The 21,146-nt window shown below is 36.7% G+C and overlaps 1 protein-coding gene across 3 annotated transcripts in view; it reads left to right on the top strand.

Annotated features, from left to right (window-relative positions):
- Positions 1-20,777, top strand: part of STAG2 (stromal antigen 2) — a 40,171-nt gene extending 19,394 nt beyond the window's left edge. Inside the window, exons 18-33 of one of the 3 annotated variants that reach the window (XM_008949126.1) lie at positions 807-1,010; positions 2,525-2,595; positions 2,956-3,043; positions 3,147-3,227; positions 5,795-5,887; positions 7,883-8,057; positions 8,515-8,654; positions 9,735-9,836; positions 11,612-11,760; positions 12,314-12,442; positions 12,801-13,006; positions 13,432-13,621; positions 13,736-13,819; positions 15,382-15,508; positions 15,847-15,924; positions 18,732-20,777. In XM_008949126.1, coding sequence (XP_008947374.1) covers positions 807-1,010; positions 2,525-2,595; positions 2,956-3,043; positions 3,147-3,227; positions 5,795-5,887; positions 7,883-8,057; positions 8,515-8,654; positions 9,735-9,836; positions 11,612-11,760; positions 12,314-12,442; positions 12,801-13,006; positions 13,432-13,621; positions 13,736-13,819; positions 15,382-15,508; positions 15,847-15,924; positions 18,732-18,755 — 1,941 coding nt within the window. In that variant the 3' untranslated portion in view covers positions 18,756-20,777. Of the gene's footprint in view, positions 1-806; positions 1,011-2,524; positions 2,596-2,955; positions 3,044-3,146; positions 3,228-5,794; positions 5,888-7,882; positions 8,058-8,514; positions 8,655-9,734; positions 9,837-11,611; positions 11,761-12,313; positions 12,443-12,800; positions 13,008-13,411; positions 13,622-13,705; positions 13,820-15,381; positions 15,509-15,846; positions 15,925-18,731 lie in introns of all 3 variants that reach the window. The other 2 variants (XM_008949125.1, XM_008949127.1) reach the window with 2 other exon arrangements.
- The last annotated feature ends 369 nt before the right edge of the window (positions 20,778-21,146 follow it).

The following is a 21,146-nucleotide window of genomic DNA, read 5'->3' as shown; positions in this document are numbered from 1 at the left end:
TTTATGGAGGAGCATGTATTGTTGGGTTATGGTCATGTTTGAAGTATGCTGCCTGACAGATAAAGGTTGTAGAGATAGCTTGAGAAGTGTTGATTTCCACATCATTGAATCTAGTAAACCACCATCTTCATTGCCTGAAAAAGGGGAAAAGTACCAGATTGCAAATCATGTAGCTACTGCTCTCGTTTTATCTGCTCTGGTGATAAACTGGGTGTAAGCTATTCACATCTCAGTTTTCTCCTTCTCAGATGCACTATTTTGCTGTATTGAGGAGCAAGTAGCTGGAAATCATTATGGTCAGAAAAGTAATGGAGTTTTTGATTGACAGAGTAGCTGAGCAGTGGTAGAGCAGCAGTGAGCAACTCAGGTGGAGGGGAGGCTATGGAAGAATGACTGAAGTTGGTTTCAGTGCTTGACACCTGAGTGTTATTTAAACTAAGCTTTCAGTTCTGCAGCTTTTAAGACCATGTATGTTTGTGTGAGTGGGAAATAAATGCTTTTGTGTTGTTCAGTTGTTGTTGCAAATCCAAGTGTTAGATCAAACCATACTGACAACTGCAAATTCTTCGTGACTCAAGAGGCTTTGAATCTTTAGTCTTTGCCAAGCTCCTACTTAATTTTTGCTAAATAGCTTTTTAATTTACTCAGAAGTTTTTAGAAGTGTTTTGTATCATAGTCACAAAAGTAATAAGTTGAATTTTTCATTTAAAATTCCTTAAGGTTTATTAAAAACACATGTGTGTCTGTTTGTGTGCATATAATATATGAATACATTTCCCCCCACCCATGCCTCGTCTTCCTTGCAGCATTTGGATGCCTTACTGCGACAGATCCGGGATATTGTGGAGAAGCACACAGACATAGATGTTTTGGAAGCCTGTTCAAAAACATACCACGCTCTCTGTAATGAAGAATTCACCATCTTTAACAGGGTTGACATTGCAAGAAGTCAGTTAATAGATGAGCTGGCAGACAAGTTTAATCGACTTCTTGAAGACTTCCTGCAAGAGGTATTTTAATGTGCAAGACCAACTTTTCCTGCCCCTGTAAATACTTCCAGTATGTTTTTCTGCAAGACAAAAAGTTAAGGATGGGAACTTCCCTCTGAATTTCAAAACTGTTAAGCTCAAATAATGCAACAGTGTCATTGTTGTGATAAGGTGAACTCAGACTGTTCTTTTATTTTCGTCTCCTTTTGACAAGTGTCTGGGGAATTTGAGATAAGTTTCAAATGAGCTATGAATTCACATAAACATTTCACCTTTAGGCTTTGAAGCTCATGTTTTTAAGAGATATAGCACTAATTCTACTAGAATTCTTCTCAGATGTACTAGTGTTGCTAGTCTTGCCTGTGAATGCATGCTGCTGTTAAAAATAAAAATCTCTTGCAAACGCTCCCCCTCCCTTCCTGGATGCCAGCAGATTCAGTTAGTAGCTTAAAAATCACTTTGTTCCCACACTGTTCTAATCAGAAGAGGGAATTTTCTGATACAGGAGTTAACTTCACTATGTGGGGTCTCGGACATTCAGACTAAACTTGTTTCTCCTCCTCCTCATCTGTGATATGGAGCATGGGAAGTGTCTTTTAGATGACTTCATTCTACACACTTCTCAGATACAGACTTATTTTTATCAAGCATTACTCCCATTCCTCTTGCTCCTTGGCCTGAACTAGGATTCCACTCTAGAAACCCCAGGCATATGTGGACTATATAGGAAATGTGTCTAATAATCCATTATTTCCCCCTCTGTAAGCAAAAGAAAGAGTAAGAGGTAAAGCAAGGAAACGAAGCATCAGACAGTTGGCTTGAAGGAAAACAGCAATATTCTGGTGTTACCATTTCAGTGTTGAAATCCACAGATAAGGTTGTGCAACTACAGAGGAGTGAAACACATAGGACTTGCAGTTTTTCTCATACACTGAGGAGGAGTTTCTGTGACCTTAAGATAGTTGTATGTGCTTAAACAGATACTTTTTGGACCTTTTCCTTTTTACTCCTTTCTCCAAATGCAAATTTGTCAGAAGTTGTGAGAAAAATTAGTACAAAAAACTTACCTTAGCTCTCTCAAACTTTTTTTTTCTGTGATTAAATTAAGATTGAGGTACTGACCTGTGGCCCATCTAGTCCAGTATCTATTGTCTGACAGTGGCCTCTGCTGGATTCTTCAGAGAAGATGGAAGCACCTACATAATACACTGTGTTCTGCTAGCCTAGATGTGTGTTGTGTTTTTTTCTTTCTCCTGTTTCTCCTTCCTCCCCTCTTTCTCCTGCTGACTGTTTCTGAATGTGAACTGCTGTCTTCTCTCTCTCAGTCTTCAACTCTTCGAAAAACAAATATGTCATATATAAATAATTCAGACACAGGGCCTGTCCCTGACATCAACACCCCTTTCCTCACAGGGGCTGGGGGGGAAGACAAGGTTTGGGGTTTTGGTTTGGGTTTTTTTTTTAACTATTCTTGAGTTCTGGAGTTTTCTTAGGATATATTGCTTGGGATATCTTACTATATGATTATTAAATAGGGAGAGGAACCTGATGAAGATGATGCATATCAAGTCTTGTCAACACTGAAGAGAATCACTGCTTTTCACAAGTAAGTAGGCTTCTGCAAATATCTGTCAGGATTTATTGTTGGGTGGGTTTGATTTGTTGTAATTTAATATATCTTTTTAATACAACTTGGAGTTTGTTTATTTAGTGTACATTGTGGAGAGTTGTGCAGAACATGACACATTTTGAATATGTGAAGAAATAGATACAAAACTGAAATCTGGGGTTTTTTTATTTATTTTTCTGTATGTGGTGGTGTGTGTGTTTCTGTTTGGGCTAAGGGTTTTTTTGTGGGTTTATTGATTTATTTTTACTATAGTTAACCTTTTAGTACTACTTAACATCAAATTGCAGAAAAGATATTGCTTAGTTTACATCTTTGTCTCATTTCTAATGCTCGCAGTGCTCATGACCTATCAAGATGGGACTTGTTTGGCTGCAACTACAAGCTATTGAAAACTGGCATTGAAAATGGAGACATGCCAGAACAGGTCTGTGGTTAAAATACGTTCTTTAGGTACAACAATAAATAGCTTTTATTGCTGTCATTTATTTGCCTTTGTCATCCAATGTGTTTTTTCCTTTTGATTTCAGATTGTTATTCACGCACTGCAGTGTACTCATTATGTAATCCTTTGGCAGCTAGCAAAAGTCACTGAAAGCAGTTCCACAAAGGTATGCCTTGCTCCTGTTGTAGTGGTAAACAAACATTTGTACGTACCTGCAGTGTCATCCAGTGGGAACTGTGATGGAATTAAGACTAGGAATGTGGTTTTTTTTTTTTTTTATCAGTACCCATCTAAATCTGCTTTTCTGATAACTTCTTCAGAATTCGTAGTTTTAGTAGTGGAGTGCTTGACTTATAAACCTCATATTTCTCTAACTCATTATGTTTTTATTATTTAAATGCCAGTAATATGTTTATTTTGACAGAATTTTAAAGTAATTGTAGTAAATAAATGCAATACCAATTCATCTAGCACAGTAGCTATGCTAAGAAGGGTAAAATACCAATTATAAAACACAGTCGAGTCTCTTTCTGCTCTCAAGTAGTGGGTTTGAATTCATTCACAAACTGAAGTATCAATGGCAAGTCAGTGAGGTACAAGAATTTACACAATATTGTAGTATTCATATTGCTCAGTATGGTGCAGTCATACTTAGCTCTTCATTGGCCCTTTAAATGTGGTGTTAAAGACAAGAAAAGCTAAGGTTACATTTCAGACTTTCCCAGGTAATAATAGGAGGGCCTGTTCTGGTTCTATGTATAGTCATCTTGAAGGGCAGAGCTCTGGCAAATGTCATCTTTCTAATTTCACTTCTTGAAAAATCTTGGAGGAAGGATTAAAGTTTCTGGTATTCACTGGACAGCGTTGCTTGAAGAGGGTGATTCAGTGGTTTGCTGTGTGAACTGCCTAATGAAGGATAGTTTTTGAAAGGCTGGACAGTTCAGAATGGAGGTCATAAGTGTTGAAACATTTTGATAATGGAAAAAAAAGTCATAACCAAGCTACCAGGACTTTTACAATTCTGTAAGAAGGGTACATTTTAATGCTCTTTCACTGGAAATTTATGCTGGAGTTGCACTTATTTTTGGAGTTACTGATAGTACATCCTTTATTTATGACAGAGATGGAATAAGTAAATTCTTCAGTTTTTTTAAAAACACTTTACCATAATTAAAATTAATTTAAGAAAAAAGTTTGTAGGCATGTGTCATAATTTACCAGAGAGAAAAACGATAATTCATGACATTAATAATTTATAGTCAATAAATTGTAGTTTGTAATTACAATAAGCTAATATGAGGATGTATACATTTTGCCCCCTTTATTTTAGAGTATGAGCTTCTGGTAGTTACAGAAGCATCAAATGTAGCTTGTAGTAATGGTTTTTATAACAGAATACCCTTGTGAGATAATGGTGGGGTTTTCTTTTTTTCTATTGTGTGGCAACTTCATTAGTTGAGTGAATAATTGAGTCCTTATTGATTCAGTAATTACAGTCTGAAGGTGTGTTAAATAGAAGTGAACATCTTCAATACTGGCCAGCTAGCCAGTTTAACGTTTAGGTTTTAACAGCTTTTAACATCTCCAGAACCAAAAATAGCAGCTATGAAGTGGGTAGGTAGGTTGTTGAGAACCACTTATGGGAGGGAAGGATTTGGAGGCTTTCTTAGCTTACTCTTTAAAGGGTAAACAGCAGTTTGCTTTTTGTAACAGTGTTTAAAGCTTTATCACAAGCCTGGTGGCAGAAACTGAGCTAAGTACTGAAAAGTTAGGTGAGAAATGAAGATTAACATAGCTGTTCTACAGTAAAATGTAATTTGTAATACTTTCAGGAATGAAGAGAACTTACTTGAAAAGTGATCCTTTATTTGACACTATTTTCTGCTGCTTTATAACAAAACTTGCTAAATTAAAGTTTTGATAGCTTTAAGTTCTGAACCACTAGTTTATTTATATTTAACTACTTGACTGCTGCCAAATAGGTATGTACATAAGTTCCATTGATTTCTGTTCAGTGCCAATGGAACATAACAGCGAAGAAGTTGAAGCCCAGAACCAGAAGTGACAGAAATGTACTGTGCCTGAAAAAAAATTCATGGGCTTGGGTGGTTGTTTTGTTCTGGTACAAAATTAACTGCTAACTGTGTGCTGTTTGTGAACAGATTGACTAAGTATGGGAATTGGCTTCATAATTTAAGCTGCTAAAATAAAAGAAGAGATGAATAGTTCAGTTTTTTTGGTTTTTTTTCTCCCAATAGAAGATGGGAAGAAAACCCCAAACCTCACCTGACGTTTTACTTTATTCCCAAGCAGCAAGCTAATACCTTGTAGCCTTGTATGTTTTAAACAGCTACCTAAAATGTGTCCTCTGGGTTGAAAGATACAAAGATTTGAAAGAAAAATAAAAAGTGCTTTATGCTCCGGGTTGGAGAGGGGAAAGGGTGAAGGTTGGTGGGTATTTTTTAGGTATTTGGTTGCTGTTTTTTTAATAAATAACTTCACTGTTTCATCCAAACTTCTATTTTTTTTTCTGTGATACACAGGATGACAAAATTGAGGAAAGTGCTGTTTGCTATTTTTATTTGTGCTTGTGATATTCAAATAATGCAGTGATCTTGAATGTTATGACTATGTACAAGGTCTGTGGTGGATAGCTCTGTGAAAATGCATGTGCTAAATGTGGCTATAAAATTGAAAAAGCAAAACTGTTTCATGGATTTCTTCTCTTTAAAGGAGGATCTTCTGCGTCTAAAGAAGCAGATGAGAGTGTTCTGTCAAATCTGTCAACACTACCTGACCAATGTAAACACTGCTGTTAAGGAACAGGTTAGTGGCTGCTTATCCTCAGAGTGTTTGAAAAGATGCTCTTGCTGATACTCATGGCTTAGGTATGAATGTCCTGTCTGTCCTGTTCAGGCACTTGTACTATGATACACATGTGCACATCCATGCAAGAACTGTGAAAACCGCTTCCCTTCTCTTGCTGTAAACCTGTAAGGACATAAAGGTGCAATTTCTGTCACCCTTTATGGTGATGCTGCATACAGAGTATATTTCTCAGTTCTTCAGAGTCCCAGGGTTTTGGGGAGCTCTGAATCAGGAGAAAAACAATGGTTACTTAACATGAGTGTGTGTTCATACATGCACATGTATGCACTGTAACCTAGGGAAGTTTTTTTGTTGGGAAGTGGTAGGGGTTTGTGTTTTGGTCACCCTTGGGTACACTCACACACCAGTCAGTTTTTAACAGTATTGTTATAGATATTTGGAAACCATTCTAGGAAACGCTTGGAAGCTTCAGCAACGATACACTGCCCAGAAAAAGATGTGAGCAGTTTTCATTTTGCCAGTTTTATACTCAGTCCCTCGTAATTAGTTGTCCTTTGAGGTGAGTTTTATCTGGAACTAAGTTCTTGGGTATTTCAAACATAAAATACATCAGTATTGACTCCTGCCTGAAATGTCAGGCACTACCTGCATGGTCTAAAAAGTCCTGGTGTTTTTTGAAGAAGAGTGCAGGCATGAAGGTTTTGGGGGTTGTTTTTTGTTCTATTTAAAAAAAATAAAAACAGAGATGTCACCCTGGGGAATATTTGTCTTGTTCTGAGGATAACAGGGTAGAAGGAAAGGGTTAAAGTGTAGGGGCTGAGTCTCTTCCAGTTTGTGGTCAAATGGTTTTGTAGCCAGGCCATTCATAGGAGTTTCAGGCTCCAGTGAAGAGCACAGGTTATTGATAGTAACTATTTAAAATTAAGCAAATAGGAAGCCAGGAGCTTTTTTGCTACAAAAGGTAGCAATAAACTGGTCGAGCTTGAAGTTGAAAATCTGGTCCACTGAGTCTCACAACTGCAGTTTCTGAAACTCTTGCTATAACAAGAATATTCTGTGCTGGAGAGGTATCTAGTGTCAAGATCACAAGGTGTAGGCTGTGAAAGTGCAAGTGACAAAATTTACTGAAGCTCTGAGTAATACTCTGCAACTCTCATGCTCGGGTGAATGCTGTAGAAACCAAAACTGCCTCAGTCACACCTATGGTGCAACAGCCATGGTTCTGCTTTCCTTCTGTGCTCTCAGGAAAGGGCCCAAGGCACTGAGAGGAGCATGTGTATTTGTGTGACTAGGAAATGAGTGTTGCTTGCTTTGAAGAGGTTGAGAACAGATCTGTTCATTAACATACAAGTACTTCAGGGATTACAGTCAGACGAGGTACAGCACTAAGTAGTGTCTTGCCCTGGTCTGCTAGTGTGAAGTGTCAGTCTGAGTGCTGATACACTTGAACTTTTTGGGGCTGTGGAGTACAGACGTTTAAATCTGATGTCAAATGCACAGCTCAGCCAGCAAAATGAAGATGTGGTGGCTTTTTTGGAAGCAAGATGTGCTTTGGGATTTAAAGGGATTGAATGACCTCAGCTGTTAGATGTTTTACAAATGTAATTGAAACAATTTAAAAGAAGGAAGGAAAAAAGGAGGCTGTACCATGGTGTTCACAGAGTTCTCTAGTGGACACCTAGAGACACCTTCCCTTAATATAATACTTATCAGGCAGAATTTGGGAGTTTCAGCCTCATCATGTTTCAATTCACAATGTTTTGATACTTAGTTGGCTTCATCTTTGCAATATTTTTGTTTGGAGACCTGGTCTTTATACAGCAGCTGTTGTAAGAGCCCATGCACATTTTGACTTCTACTTGGCCTGTGTAGCTTAGGACTTAAGTGATCTGTGTACACCACTGGGCTCTAAATATTTTTAAGTTAGAAATGCATTATTCTCAATAAAAACCAGTTGTCAAGCAAGTATTTACTAAAGTTTTTCTTTAATAGGCTTTTACAATTCTGTGTGATGTGTTGATGATCTTCAGTCATCAGATTATGACAGGAGGACGTGACATGTTGGAGCCACTTGTTTACACTCCTGATTCTTCATTGCAGTCTGAACTACTCAGCTTTATTTTAGATCATGTTTTCATTGATCAGGATGATGATAATAATAGTGCAGGTTTGTACAAAATATATTTCATTTATTCTTATTTGCCTTTTAAGTAATATATTTGTCTCTGCTTTTTTGGTTTTGTTTGGTTTGTTGGTGTTTAGGTTTTTTTAATGGGGTTTATTTTTTTTGTTTGGTTATTTTTTGGTTTTGTTTGTTTTTTTGACATTGAGAGGTGTGCATGAGCACAAAGGGAGGTTTATCTTTTAAATGTCAGCAGCTGATTAAAGCATTTTATGTTTTGGGGACCTGTGGGATAATTATGGTAAAGGTTTGGTTTAATAGGCACAAATATGTATGTCTCTGCATCAGGAAAGGACTTGTCAGTGGGCAGTGGAGTGCATTGCTGTCAGAATTGAGATTTGATTTGCTGAATCCTGACTGTTACCCCATATCACTTTATATAGAAATGCTTAAATATGAAATATTTAAACCTGACAGTTCTCATGTTCTGAACTCTTTCTAGATGGACAGCAGGATGATGAAGCTAGCAAAATTGAAGCATTGCACAAAAGAAGAAACCTGCTTGCAGCTTTCTGTAAACTCATTGTATATACTGTGGTGGAAATGAATACAGCTGCAGACATTTTCAAGCAATATATGAAGGTCAGTAATGATACGTCATAAAACTAATAGAATACAGTAGCTGTAGATTTTTTTAATTATTGTATTTTTAAATTACAATATAACTGATTCAAAATGTGAGGCATTCAAAGCTCCAGAGTTGCTACTTTGTAGGCCTTTAAAGTTTTTTTTCTATTAAAAGGGAAAAAATGTCTGCGAATAGTTTCACAGCTCCAGTGTGAGGGTGGCAAAGAGGGAAGAAGGAAACTTGGTAGTTACTTTTATGTTGTTTTTAGTAACTTATTTTCTTATCCTGATTGATGGTGTATTTTAAATTTGGTTATTATTTTAGCTTAAACTTGGGGGGGGCAGTTTTTTTTGAGTTCCACTTATGTTATGGGCTTGTCCTTCCATCCATCCCGTCCCTCTCTCACCTGCCTGAGATCTTTATATCTGTTTCTATTTATATTTAAATATAAAACCCCCTCTTGCCTCCTGAGATTCCCACCTGCACAGTCGTTTTGTGAACATGATAAAGCTTTGCTCCTTGGTGGTTATCTTAAAAAAATTAAAATTTGTGCAGCCTGCTTCTTTCTGAGTGCCCTACATATATTTCGAATCTCTAAATAAAAAACTGGGTCTCTGTTGAACCTGAAACACTTAGAGGGGAACAAGCAGCTGTCTTCATTGGTAAATTATGGCTATGACGCTATCCATAAGTGCTTCCTTTCAGCAGGGAAACAGAAGACTCCATCAGACTTACAGGAGTTACTAAAAAGATTAGATTCTAATCTTGCACCCTGAAGGGGCAAACACGTCTCCTTAACAAATGTGTCATGGCCTTGAAGATAAATAGGTCATTCTGCCTCTAAAGTAGTACTGATGACAGGAGGGAGAAGTGGATGTACTTTCTGATTCGAGTTTTTAAAAATCATCTTGGAGGTGTTTGAGGATATCATTTTGATGTAATCATGAACACGCTACATTTTTTCCTTTTGAAAGTGTTAAGGGTTTTTTTTGTTTTTTTTTTAAGAGCAAATCCTAGGTGGTATTTTCTGAAGAATTCAGTATAATGCTTTCAACTAAAATGGAAAGTTAACCGTTTTTATTTTTTTCTTCTAGTATTACAATGACTATGGTGATATTATTAAAGAAACAATGAGTAAAACAAGACAGATAGACAAAATCCAGTGTGCTAAAACACTTATTCTTAGCTTGCAGCAGGTAAGAATGATTTACAATATGTTTATGCATGAAATTCCATACTGTAGATCACATCCTGTTGTTTTAATAGCTAGCATGAGGTATTAATGAAGAAATTCCTTTGGAAGGTAGGGATAAATGGGTCTAAATTGAAACACATTTTCTGCAACTATTTGAAAAGCTGCCGGAAGTCTTCCTATGCTTGTGAAATGTTGTGCTACAGAGTATGTTAGAGGCTGACAAACACATAATGAATGTGATAGCTTCCTAACTCTTTAAACAATACTCTGAGTCACTCAGAAAGGTGTTGTGAAACTCCTGGTTTACTTATTCAGATAAACAGATAAACAAGGGAAAACATTTCCGGTCCGTGTGGTGGGATTTTGTGGTTTTGTTTGAGTTTGATTTGGTTTGCTTTGGGTTTTTTGTTGTTCTTAGGTGATTTGTTTTGTTTGATTGATTCAGTTTTTTAAAAAACTTCTGAGAAGTAATAGAAAGTTTTAGTAATTTGTTATTTCTTAAAGTTTGGTAGGGGCTTCACCCATCTTTGAAATTAAAACATGATTTAATGCTCTTTTCAGAAAATGAGCTTGTTTATGTGGAGACCTGATGAATTCAGTCAAGGTCAGAGTTGGATTCATTGGCTCACATGAGCCATCTGCATGAATCTTACTTACAGGATCAGAGCAATAAAGCCATATCTCTGCAAACCACTCTAATCCAACATAGATCTCTGATACTATTGAAAGGAAGAATGTACCCTGATTTGTCCTCTCTCTCCTGACACTTGTGAGTTTTTGACTAGAGATCATAGAGCCACATAGTAGATACAGATCCTGGTCAAGAGCTAACCAGACGAAGTCCTTGGTGAAGCCCCTAAGCTGGTTTGTCTGCATGGATATTGCCAACACAAGGGAGGATGAGACCTGTCCTCCTGATAACAGCATGAAGTAGCTGGGGGAACTGCAATGTAAAACATGCAGCTAAATATTCCCCCCAGTTTTTGTTGACTTTTCACTAGAGCTCACAAACTTTTGTGATACTGGCTAAATTCTAACCCCCTTAGGCTTTTCTGTCTCATGAGTAACCAGCCACTTATTTTAAAGGGCAGACAGAGGAAGTGAATGTAGTAAGTACAATTATGCACATAATAGGGAGGCAGCTACACAATCCTGATGTGGCAAGAACAGTGATGTGAGAGGACACAAGTATTGTAAAACAACCAGAGAAACTCCCATGTGATGTTAAGTATGTAACTAATGTTTTTTCTAGGAAAATTTCTTCACAAAGAAATTTCACAGCAGAAATACTAGAAGTGACAGTGCATGAAGGGTAACTTAGTTGCAGTGAGCTACACCAACATAAAAGTAGGCATTTATGGGCCAAAACGCACCTGTTAATTAAAAGTTTATTTTCATAGCCCTAGTAAGTCTGATCTTGGTTTATTCTGTTATATGAGAGAGAGAAGGGTGTGTTAAAATTAGAAAATATTAGAAAAAATTTACTTTTGAAGAGAATTATGGTCAAATTCAGTAGGATGAGAAAAGGAAAGATTGTAGAAGTTCACAGTGTTCAACTTTGCCAGCTATTGATGAATGGTTAAACATCTGATCCTCAGTGGCAGAATTCCTGGTGTCTTTGGCAGCTTCCCCAAAGATTTTTCCATTTTAGAGTTCTTCGTTCTACTTGTATTTTGAAAAGATTCAAAGAAAATATAATTTAGAAAGTAGTTTCAAACTCCAAATTTTGACATAATCTTCTAACAACTGAAAAATCTCCCTTTCCATTTCATACAGCTTTTCAATGAAATGATCCAAGAAAATGGTTATAATTTTGACAGATCATCACCGACATTCAGTGGCATAAAGGAACTTGCTCGACGTTTTGCTTTAACGTTTGGCCTGGATCAGTTGAAAACAAGAGAAGCTATTGCTATGTTACACAAGTAATTGTGTGCTTTGTGTTACTTCCCTTTTTGTAAACACTTCTTGGCTAACATTAGCTTATCTTTACAGTCTTTCAAAATTAGTTATTTGTTAATAAAAAAAATGCATCAGCATTAGAGATGATACAGCCCACTTGTAAATTAGAAGGTGACTGCAGTTTTTTCCCTGAATTAAACCCAGATTTTAAATAATATTGTGTTCTTCAGTATCATTGTATAAGCCTCTAAGTGCTAGCAGTGCTGATGCTGATCATGACAAAAGTGTTTTTATTGTCTTAACCTGTAACAGTAAGAACTGATCCACTTTATTCTCAGTGGTGGTGTTTGCCTTATGCAAAAAATGTGAAATGCAAGATAGAAGCATCCTGACATAAAGAGTGTGTTCACATTCAAATGTTGAATACTGTTCACTTTTTATTGCCAGAATATAGAAACACTGAATTACTGCTTTCTTGACGTAGAAGAAAGGTGTTCAAATTTGAAAGCTCCAAGTGTTTAGAACTTTTTTATTTGGTTTGTGCTTTACATGACTTAATTTTTAACTTTTTCTTAGGGATGGCATAGAATTTGCTTTTAAGGAGCCTAATCCACAAGGTGAGAGCCACCCACCATTAAACTTGGCATTTCTTGATATTCTGAGCGAGTTCTCCTCCAAACTTCTCAGACAAGACAAAAGAACAGTGTAAGTATTTTCTTCATATTCTTAGTTTTTGTAATAATAACCATAAAAGACACTCATCTGAACAAATATGCATTTATGTATATCACATTCACTGAAAGTGGAATCTTCAGCACATCAAGATAATTTTACACTAATGCACTGAAGTATAATCACAAAGGGTAAAGTGTATTTATCACTGTTACTCTCATTTTATGGTGGATGAACAGAAGTCAGTCCTGTTCTGGATTTGCTGTTGTCAGGCCTTTTTGTTATCTGGATGAGGAGCATTGGATGTTAGTTTCAGTAGTTACTTATTTTGACATGTTAACATCTTGTTACCGGTATTTTGCCTCTTGATAATTCTTTTTTCCATTTAAAGGTATGTTTACTTGGAGAAGTTTATGACCTTTCAGATGTCTCTGCGAAGAGAAGATGTGTGGCTTCCTCTCATGTCCTACAGAAACTCTTTATTAGCTGGTGGGGATGACGATACTATGTCAGTGATTAGTGGAATTAGTAGTCGAGGATCTACAGTAAGAAATAAGAAGACAAAGCCAGCAACAGGGAAACGGAAAGTACCTGAAGGTAGAACTTTTCTCATCTTAAGATTTACTAGAGTAGATATTCATATAAACTACACGTGTCCATCCTTGTTTGTTAGCTTCAGTGAATTTGTATGCTTTAATGTATTTGTTTAAAACAGGGCAACTCCTGTGCATGCACATGTCCTAGTGGGAAAAATACTTATTTGAAGAGTCTGAAGATGACCACATTGATTTCATGGAGGGAAATAAAGGCACTCTGCTGCATTGAGTCATAGAATATAAAAGTAATTTAAATACTCTAGTCAGTGGTTATAAATCCAGGCCTTTTGGAGCATGTGTAAGACTGTGGCATAAAGTAAGGAAATAGATTCTCAAGTGCATGTACTTTCTGCTTACTAAGTCCTGCTTAAACAGTCAGTTTTAAACTAGTTTGAAAAACTTCCTTGATGTCCTGTTTCCTTCCAGCTGAAGAGAGCAGCAGTAGTGACAGCATGTGGCTGAACAGGGAGCAGACAATGCACACGCCAGTCATGATGCAGACACCTCAGCTTACTTCCACAATAATGAGGGAGCCCAAGAGATTGCGGCCTGAGGAGAGCTACATGGGTGTCTATCCTATGCAGCCCGAGCACCACCAAGCTCCACTCGATTACAAGTACGTAGTGAGTAGGTCTGCTTTGTGCTAGTGTTCATACACAAAACCAGTTCATGTTTAAAATAGAATAATGGTCTTTTTAAGCACGCAAGTAACGTGGATGTTGGCTCAAAGGCAACAGGAAGAAGCCGCGCGACAACAGCAGGAGAGGGCAGCGATGAACTACGTCAAGCTGAGAACCAACTTGCAACACGCCATGTGAGTGAGGGAAAAGCTCCTTCTGGGGCTGGGGAGGGTTCCTGAAGTAGTGTCACCTCTCTAAGGGGGACACCTGTTCTAGTTCTCACGTAGTGTTTTCCTGTGTCTTAGAATTTTAAGTTGCCTTAAAAAGAACAGTGGTAGAAGTGCATGGTGATGCATTTAGCAGAATAGATCTGTTTGACTTTTTGCTTGTTTTTGAACTTAAATTCCAGAAAAATCAAATAGTAGGGAGCTTTGTAATAAAGGAAAGTGGTGGTTGAACTGAATGCTGTCAGCAGCAGATAAATATAACCAGTGCAACATCTGAAACATCTTCTTTAGGTATTTCTAACTGCAGAATCCTTTTTAGACGCAGAATGTTAAAAACTAGTTTTAAAACAGGTGCTCAGTGTATGAAGCAGAAAGTTTCTAGTCAGTTTAATTCTAGCATTTCTTTCTCCTTTTGACTTCTGAGTTATAGGTTTAGAGTTCAGCTGCCTTTTTTTTTTTATTTTAATAAAGTATTTCTTTTAAAGAAACTGCCAGTTTCAGCATTTCTGTGATCAATACAGATTTTTGTCTGACCTAAACTGACACCAAAGATGAGAAGAATCCTGTAATAGCAGTTTCTGTAGAACTTCCAACAAAAGTGCACAAAATCCTTGTGAAATTCTCCACACTGTGAATGAAGATGAAGACAGTCTAATGTTTAACTGAATGTTGTCCTTCTGAGGTTATACATTCTTACTGTACTGTCATTTACTTCATTATGATTAATCACGTGTACATTTTGACACATGCTACTGAGAGTAGGTTCTAGAGCTAGTTTTAATTAGGAAGGGAAGAGTAGTTCTAAAAGTTCTCTGCTTTAATGAAGACAAATAGTACCAGTTGTAAACTAAACCTATGGATATATATATATATTGAGGAACTTTGAGTCTTTCCCCTATTTGTTTTTAATTCTGTAATACCTGTACTTAGTGTGACATAGTTTCAGTGTGATGTGTTGGGTTTTTTAATATAGTGACACCAGTTAGTAGAATGAGAAATGACTCCTTACTTTTCCCATGAGGCCTGATGTTGCATGTAGGAGTTGTGAGGAAAGAGGATGAAGGACTGTGTGGGAGTGTCTGAAACTGGATTTGTGCATCCATTTTATCACAAAGATGTTTTCCCTTGCCTTCTAAGGCAGAAACAATTTTTCTTTAGGTGCCAAAACTTAGGTTCTTTTTCACTTGTGCATAAATACTTGCATGGAAATGTCTGAATTTAGGTGTGGTTTTGATCTGCTTACCAGTTCCTGCCACCACTCAGAGTACTTATTTAGAGATTTACCACAACATTGCATAAGTTGATCTTTTGTTAGTCATTCTCCATCACCCTCTTTTAGCTTGTTAAACACCAGCTTTCTTTAATAGTAGCCATGCCTTTATTTAATCACTTAATTTTTTTTTTTTCCATCTAATGGAATTATCGTTTATTGGCAATTTATTAGTGAACATTAGTGAATATTTTTAAGTAGTCAGATACAATTTAACCTGATTTAGTGCTAAACAGTATGCTTTTTCTTTTCATTTCAGTCGACGTGGCACAAGTCTAATGGAAGATGATGAAGAGCCAATTGTTGAAGACGTTATGATGTCATCAGAAGGGCGGATTGAAGATCTCAATGAAGGCATGGACTTCGACACCATGGACATAGACCTAGTAAGAAAAGCACTTGTCTTTTACTGAATTTTGGTCTTGTGTTTCTGCTGTTATGGTAGGATATTTGAATCAAATTTTCCTTTTGATGAAACAGAAGAATCATTCTTGTTGATCTCTTGCACTCTTAAATGTGCACAGATAATGGCACAGTCAAGTACTGTCCTCAGACTGCCATGCAAAAAGCAAGAACACTTCCTGTGATGATAAGTGTGAGAGGTGAACATGTAGCCCCTGTAAATTCTTACCCCTTGGGAGTTTATTGTCATTGATTGCAGTTGTAAAACTTGAGATTTTTTTCCTGAAATTACAATTAATGTTTATTTGCTTGCTTCCCAAAGCCACCATCAAAGAACAGGAGAGAAAGAACGGAACTAAAACCAGATTTCTTTGACCCCGCTTCAATCATGGATGAATCGGTAGGTTAATTTACATAAGAGGAAAATAACAAAATCAGTCTTAAGCTTACAATACTCTCTTACTTCAAATTTTAAATGGTAAGAATGTGCTCTCTAGGTTGTCTGCATTAGCTTGTTTTAGCAGACTGGTACAGCCAGTGAAATATTTTATGCTGTAATTCAGCTTTGTAAGTTCAAAAGTAGTCCTTGTTCTTAATACCTTAAAAATGGTGATGTAAAAATCAAAAGCCTTTGAAAATGAGAGGAGAACTCATCTAGTATGGAAAAGACCCTTGCAGAGCCCGGTAGCAAAGAGCTTTGAGAACAAAAACATTGTGCATACAGGGTATTAAAGGCAAGCTTCCTGTTGTCATGAGTTTAGCTGGGTGACTGATGCCATTGCCAATTGTCAGCATTTGCGGGTTTTTTAGTTTGTTTGGGGTTTTTGCTGGTTTGTTTTTTTTTTTTTTTTCTTTTTTTAAATTGGCCTATTAACTTTTATGCATAAGTAAGATAATGGAGAAAATAGAGATAATGCCAGATACCTGTTTATAGAGATGAGAGGTATTTTTTCTTTCCATATAAAGTTTTAGGTCCAAAACATCCGAAGTCTGTAGTTTCTGCTTGCAGTTGCCCTTTTTTCCGACTTGATAAATCTGCAGTCTCTATTCTCTTTTAAAAATCTGCATGAGGGATTCCTTCTGTCTTGAACCACTTGTAATGTATGCAGCCATTTTTGACCTTGTGTAGCTGGTACAAAATTACACTGGAAATAACAAGCTGCAGCAAGCCAGCAGAGGACAGTACAACAAGGCTTCCTGGGAATCTTGGACAGCTTGGTGGAATTTGGAAGACGGTTATGTATTTTTTTACAGTATTGTTGCAGTGTGAACTTGTTCTTGTTATGGGAGAAAGAAGTCTTAAATACTGTTTTAAATGCAAATCCATATATTTTGTACCAGTAGGCCTTTGCTTTAATCGTAATGAATCAAGATTAGGTTGTGCATCTAGCTGTTGTGTGGTCTGTTCTTGAAGTAACACCAAGAAAGCATATCATCTGTTTTCTGACATTCTGGTTTAGAATAGTTCTTCTCCCTTTCTGGGTTTTAAATTGATCTGTAAACTACCAGCCTTTTTTATTCTGACAGTGCTGAAAATTTGGTCTCCTACAGGCGCATTGCACTGAATTCAGAAAACTTCCAGCTTTTCAGTTTTTTAAACTAATTAAGACTAGCTCAGCAGGTTTACTGTTAGCTCGGTTTCCTTCCTGTTAACCCATTTCTCTTTGCCCATCCCCTGCGAGCCCGGGCTGTGCTGGGTGCTCCCGAGCTGCACTGTGAGCCTGTCCCCACACGATGGCAGCCGGTGCCAGTCCCCTGGCTCGGGAAGCTGCTGGAGCCCAGCGGTGGCCTGCCTCTGTGCCAGCAGAACAGAACAAGCTGTCTCCTGCTCCCCTGCGAGGAGGGAGCAGTGGTGTGCTGGAATGAGCTGGTGTGGTCAAGGGGCACCAGCAAACCCTTCTCCCAGGCAGGACCCTGTGAGGGTGGTGATCCTGGAAAATGGCTGCAGAGGGCAGAGCATCCCAGCTCACTGCTGCTCCTGCCGGAAACCCCACCAGAATGAACCTAACTGCCTGAATGGGCAAAGCTCTAATAGATCAGGAGGCAACATGAGTCCATATTAAATCAGAGTTGAATTCATCAGTCGGTATTTTAAACGTGAAAAAAAAAAAGCTCTTTCATAAATGCAAACCCCCTTGTCTGAATAAAGTTCATTTGCTTTATTCATATAGTTTATTTCAGAGTTCCATTATTCCTGGAGCTGTTGTGCTTGTTTTTAGTAGACCTAGGCATAATAAAGCTGTTTAATTTATTCAGATGCACATGATTTATGATCAAAATTTTAGTCTGTTTTCAAATTTTTTGACATTTCCAGTTATTGCTGGCACCAGAGGCAGTTGTGTCTTAGAGTGTGCTATATTGTATGATGCATCTAAAGTGAGTTTCATACCAACAGTGAAACTTGCTTTGTAAACAGATAAATGTGAACAGCAGTGTTAAGGTTCAGGGAAACTAAGTCTTTTGTGGCTCTTTCTGATTTCGTCAAGTCCTATAAAAACCAGGACAGTCACAAGATTGGGTTCTTCTGCTTTGGTCTGGGGTGGGTTTTTTTGCCTATCAGTGGTGACACCTCCTTCCATTCACATACGTGGGGAGTGGAAGCTGGTGTTCTTGTTTCAGGGAAGTTTTTACTTCACTTAATCTCCTGAAGGACAGCATTTTGATTTTACCTGATTGTTGTTTGAGGGTTCTTTTTCACTGTCTTCCTGACAGAGTTGATATATTTAATGGGAGATTCTAAATTTGTCCTGGCTAGCTGCTGTGAGGTGACCTGTTGTTTGTGTGGACACAGACACAGCAGCAGCCAGTATATAAAGTGTTTTGTCCCAGGCTCCGTTGCTGGAAACTACACCCCTTAAATCAAGCTAAGGCCTACAGAATGTCACTGTCCAAGAAGTCTGAGTTAGGCAACTCACTAAAAACTATTTGGCAGTTATTAACTAAAATAATTTAAGCACAGTCTTTATCACATTCCTACTGGATCTAGTTATTTCAAGTGCGGAAAACTGAATTTCTATTGAAAGAGGTGCCCTTTTCCTATCATTACATGAATCGGAAGTGTGGTGAATCTGGTTTGGAAGAAAAATAAACTTACATGCCTTAACATATCTTGGAGTGTCTTAATCTTAAATCATATACTAATTGCTTTGTTTTTTGTTAACTGTGTAGTAGACTACAAATTGACACCATTTCTAACTTTTTTTTTAGGTTCTTGGGGTGTCAATGTTTTAATACCAGAGCAGCAAATAAATCAGTGGTGAAGTCATTTTCTAAGTGGAAGAGGAAGTTTTTCAATACAAAATTGTGGTAGATACAGTGAAATTCTGAACAGATTTTTCTCTAAGGAGAATGACATGCTTTCAAGATCAAGTGCATTGAAGGGGCAGTTTTGTTTGCCTGAAAAAAAAAAAAAAAAGAAATGTAAAGGACAAGTAAACAATTTGAGGATAAGCTACACTTTTTGTTGGGAAACAAATAATCAATATTTTATTTATGTGTTATCAGTTTATTTCCGGATCATAAGAAGTATTCCCTCTGAGTTTTAATCTAACAGCCTGAGAGGTGTGTGGTACAGATTTGAGCCCCTCTCTATACATTTGCTGGCTATACTAAATAATCATGAGCTCTGCTGGATTGCTGTTTACATCCATGACCAGACATAGTAGGTGGATTGGTTTTCTTACAGTGATAGAACCAGAAGAGTGTCAGTATTTTAAATTAAATGCAAACTTCAGCAATAGAAGGTTTGTATTAATCATGGCAAAACATACATAAAGCAGAATTTTAACAGCTTTTTAATCTAAAACACACTTTTATTCCAAAAGCTTCATGCTAGCCTTCTCAGAAAGGTCCATAAACTATGAACTGCCAGAAAGTAACAGATCTCAGTCATGCTTGCCCATTACCAACCCTGAAAGTTTGCTTGTCCTTTAAGAAAAATGTAATGTTGTGAAATTCCTTCCAGTAGTGCCACTGTATTTTGTCTCCAAATAAAAGAAGCTTATTGTAGTATGTTTGCAGAAAAATTCTAAACAAAAATTATACAGCTTATTAGAGTGTGGGAATAGGGATCTAAATTTTAAATAAAATTATATATATATATAAATTGGTGCTGATTTTATAATTGCGCAGTTTGTTTAGTTTTTTCTTACTTTTAAATTCCAACTTAAAATTATGAGGTTTCAGAAATATATTGAAAGTTTAACAATGTTTAAAAATAGAAGAGCATGAGAATTCATGCTTTAAAAATGATTTTTAAATTTGTATTTTATATTGTTTTATCTATCTGTCTTTGCAAGCAGTCTTCAGGTTAAAGATACTTCTAACAGGTTACAGTACATTTCCTCTGTATGTAAATTAGATTGGATAATAGAAATTCATAAACAACCCATAATATTCTTTGAAAGCTAAGCTTTAAACTTCATTTTGTGTCCATTCACAAATAAATTAAATTCGGTCTAAAACAGAAAGTGGATCTATGCCATTTTGACATCGACTCATTTTGCAAGGCTTAGGCAGCTAGACATCATTTTAAAGGAAATATTAACTTATATTACATATGTATATTTTTTGTCAGTTTTCTCTCAGTTCTTGAGGTATATTATTTTAATCATTCCATGCCTTAATATGCTTGCAATACCGGAATCTCCCCACATGGGTGAACACAAAAAGGCTTCCTGTTTTTAGACTCAGAAATCAAACATTCGGCTGTGGTAGCCAAAAACCATAGATTATCTAAAGGATCATGATAAAATATAATTATTTTACTAAGTCATGGGGTAACAACAAACTCAAAACTAGATCTGCCTAACTCATTTTGCATAAATAAATACTCTCATGTCTAAAAGTACTGCCTATATTGTTTTTCACACCACTGCATTTAATAGAACTGCTGAGAGGACTGTATATATGATTTTAAACTTAAGTTGATTTTTCTTACTCTTGAAGGAGTGTTTCTTTGTGAAAGCAGTTCTTACAGCTTTGTTTTCAACCAGCTAAAAATGTTTTATATATTTACCTTAACCTGTTGTCCTCCACATTCTATTGTCCTAATTGTACTGTTTTCTGATTTGTATTTATGTCTTGAGACAGTAACTTTTTGAATAAAAATAAACCTACAGTATGTTGTATGTTTGATCTTTTTAAATCGGGGTTACGGGAGGACAGTGAAGAAAGGGGTCTGAGTAATGCAAATGTTATGTTTATAGAAATCAAAATCTTTTTCCATGTCTTTTAAGTGTTTGTCTCAGAGTTGGGATAATGTATGAAAAACTGCACTGTTTTATATTTGTAATAAATTGTACAAGTTTTTAAAATGTGAATAAAGCACTAATTGGGTAATAATTTAAACTAGAAAAGTTAATGCAATCATGATTGTTTTAAATATGCTTTAATTTGAGATAAACTTGTTAAGAGAATTAGTGTAAATACAGAGTGAGCTTTTCAAGAGGTTAGTACCTGCAAATAAAATTTTTAAAATTTGTATAGAACTTTTACATGCCAAGAAATCAATGGTTAATTATTTTTGTCTTACGTTTTTAAAGGTGTATCCGTAGCCTTCCTGTTGGTTTCTTTTCACTATTAGCTTTTACAAGACATCATTCAGAATGCTTTTGGTTCAGC

The sequence above is a fragment of the Merops nubicus genome, unplaced genomic scaffold (genome assembly GCF_000691845.1).
Source record: "Merops nubicus isolate BGI_N331 unplaced genomic scaffold, ASM69184v1 scaffold21971, whole genome shotgun sequence".
In the NCBI taxonomy this organism is placed as follows: domain Eukaryota; kingdom Metazoa; phylum Chordata; class Aves; order Coraciiformes; family Meropidae; genus Merops; species Merops nubicus.
Note: the sequence above shows the minus strand (reverse complement) of the source record. Positions and strands in the feature narration are given on the sequence as shown.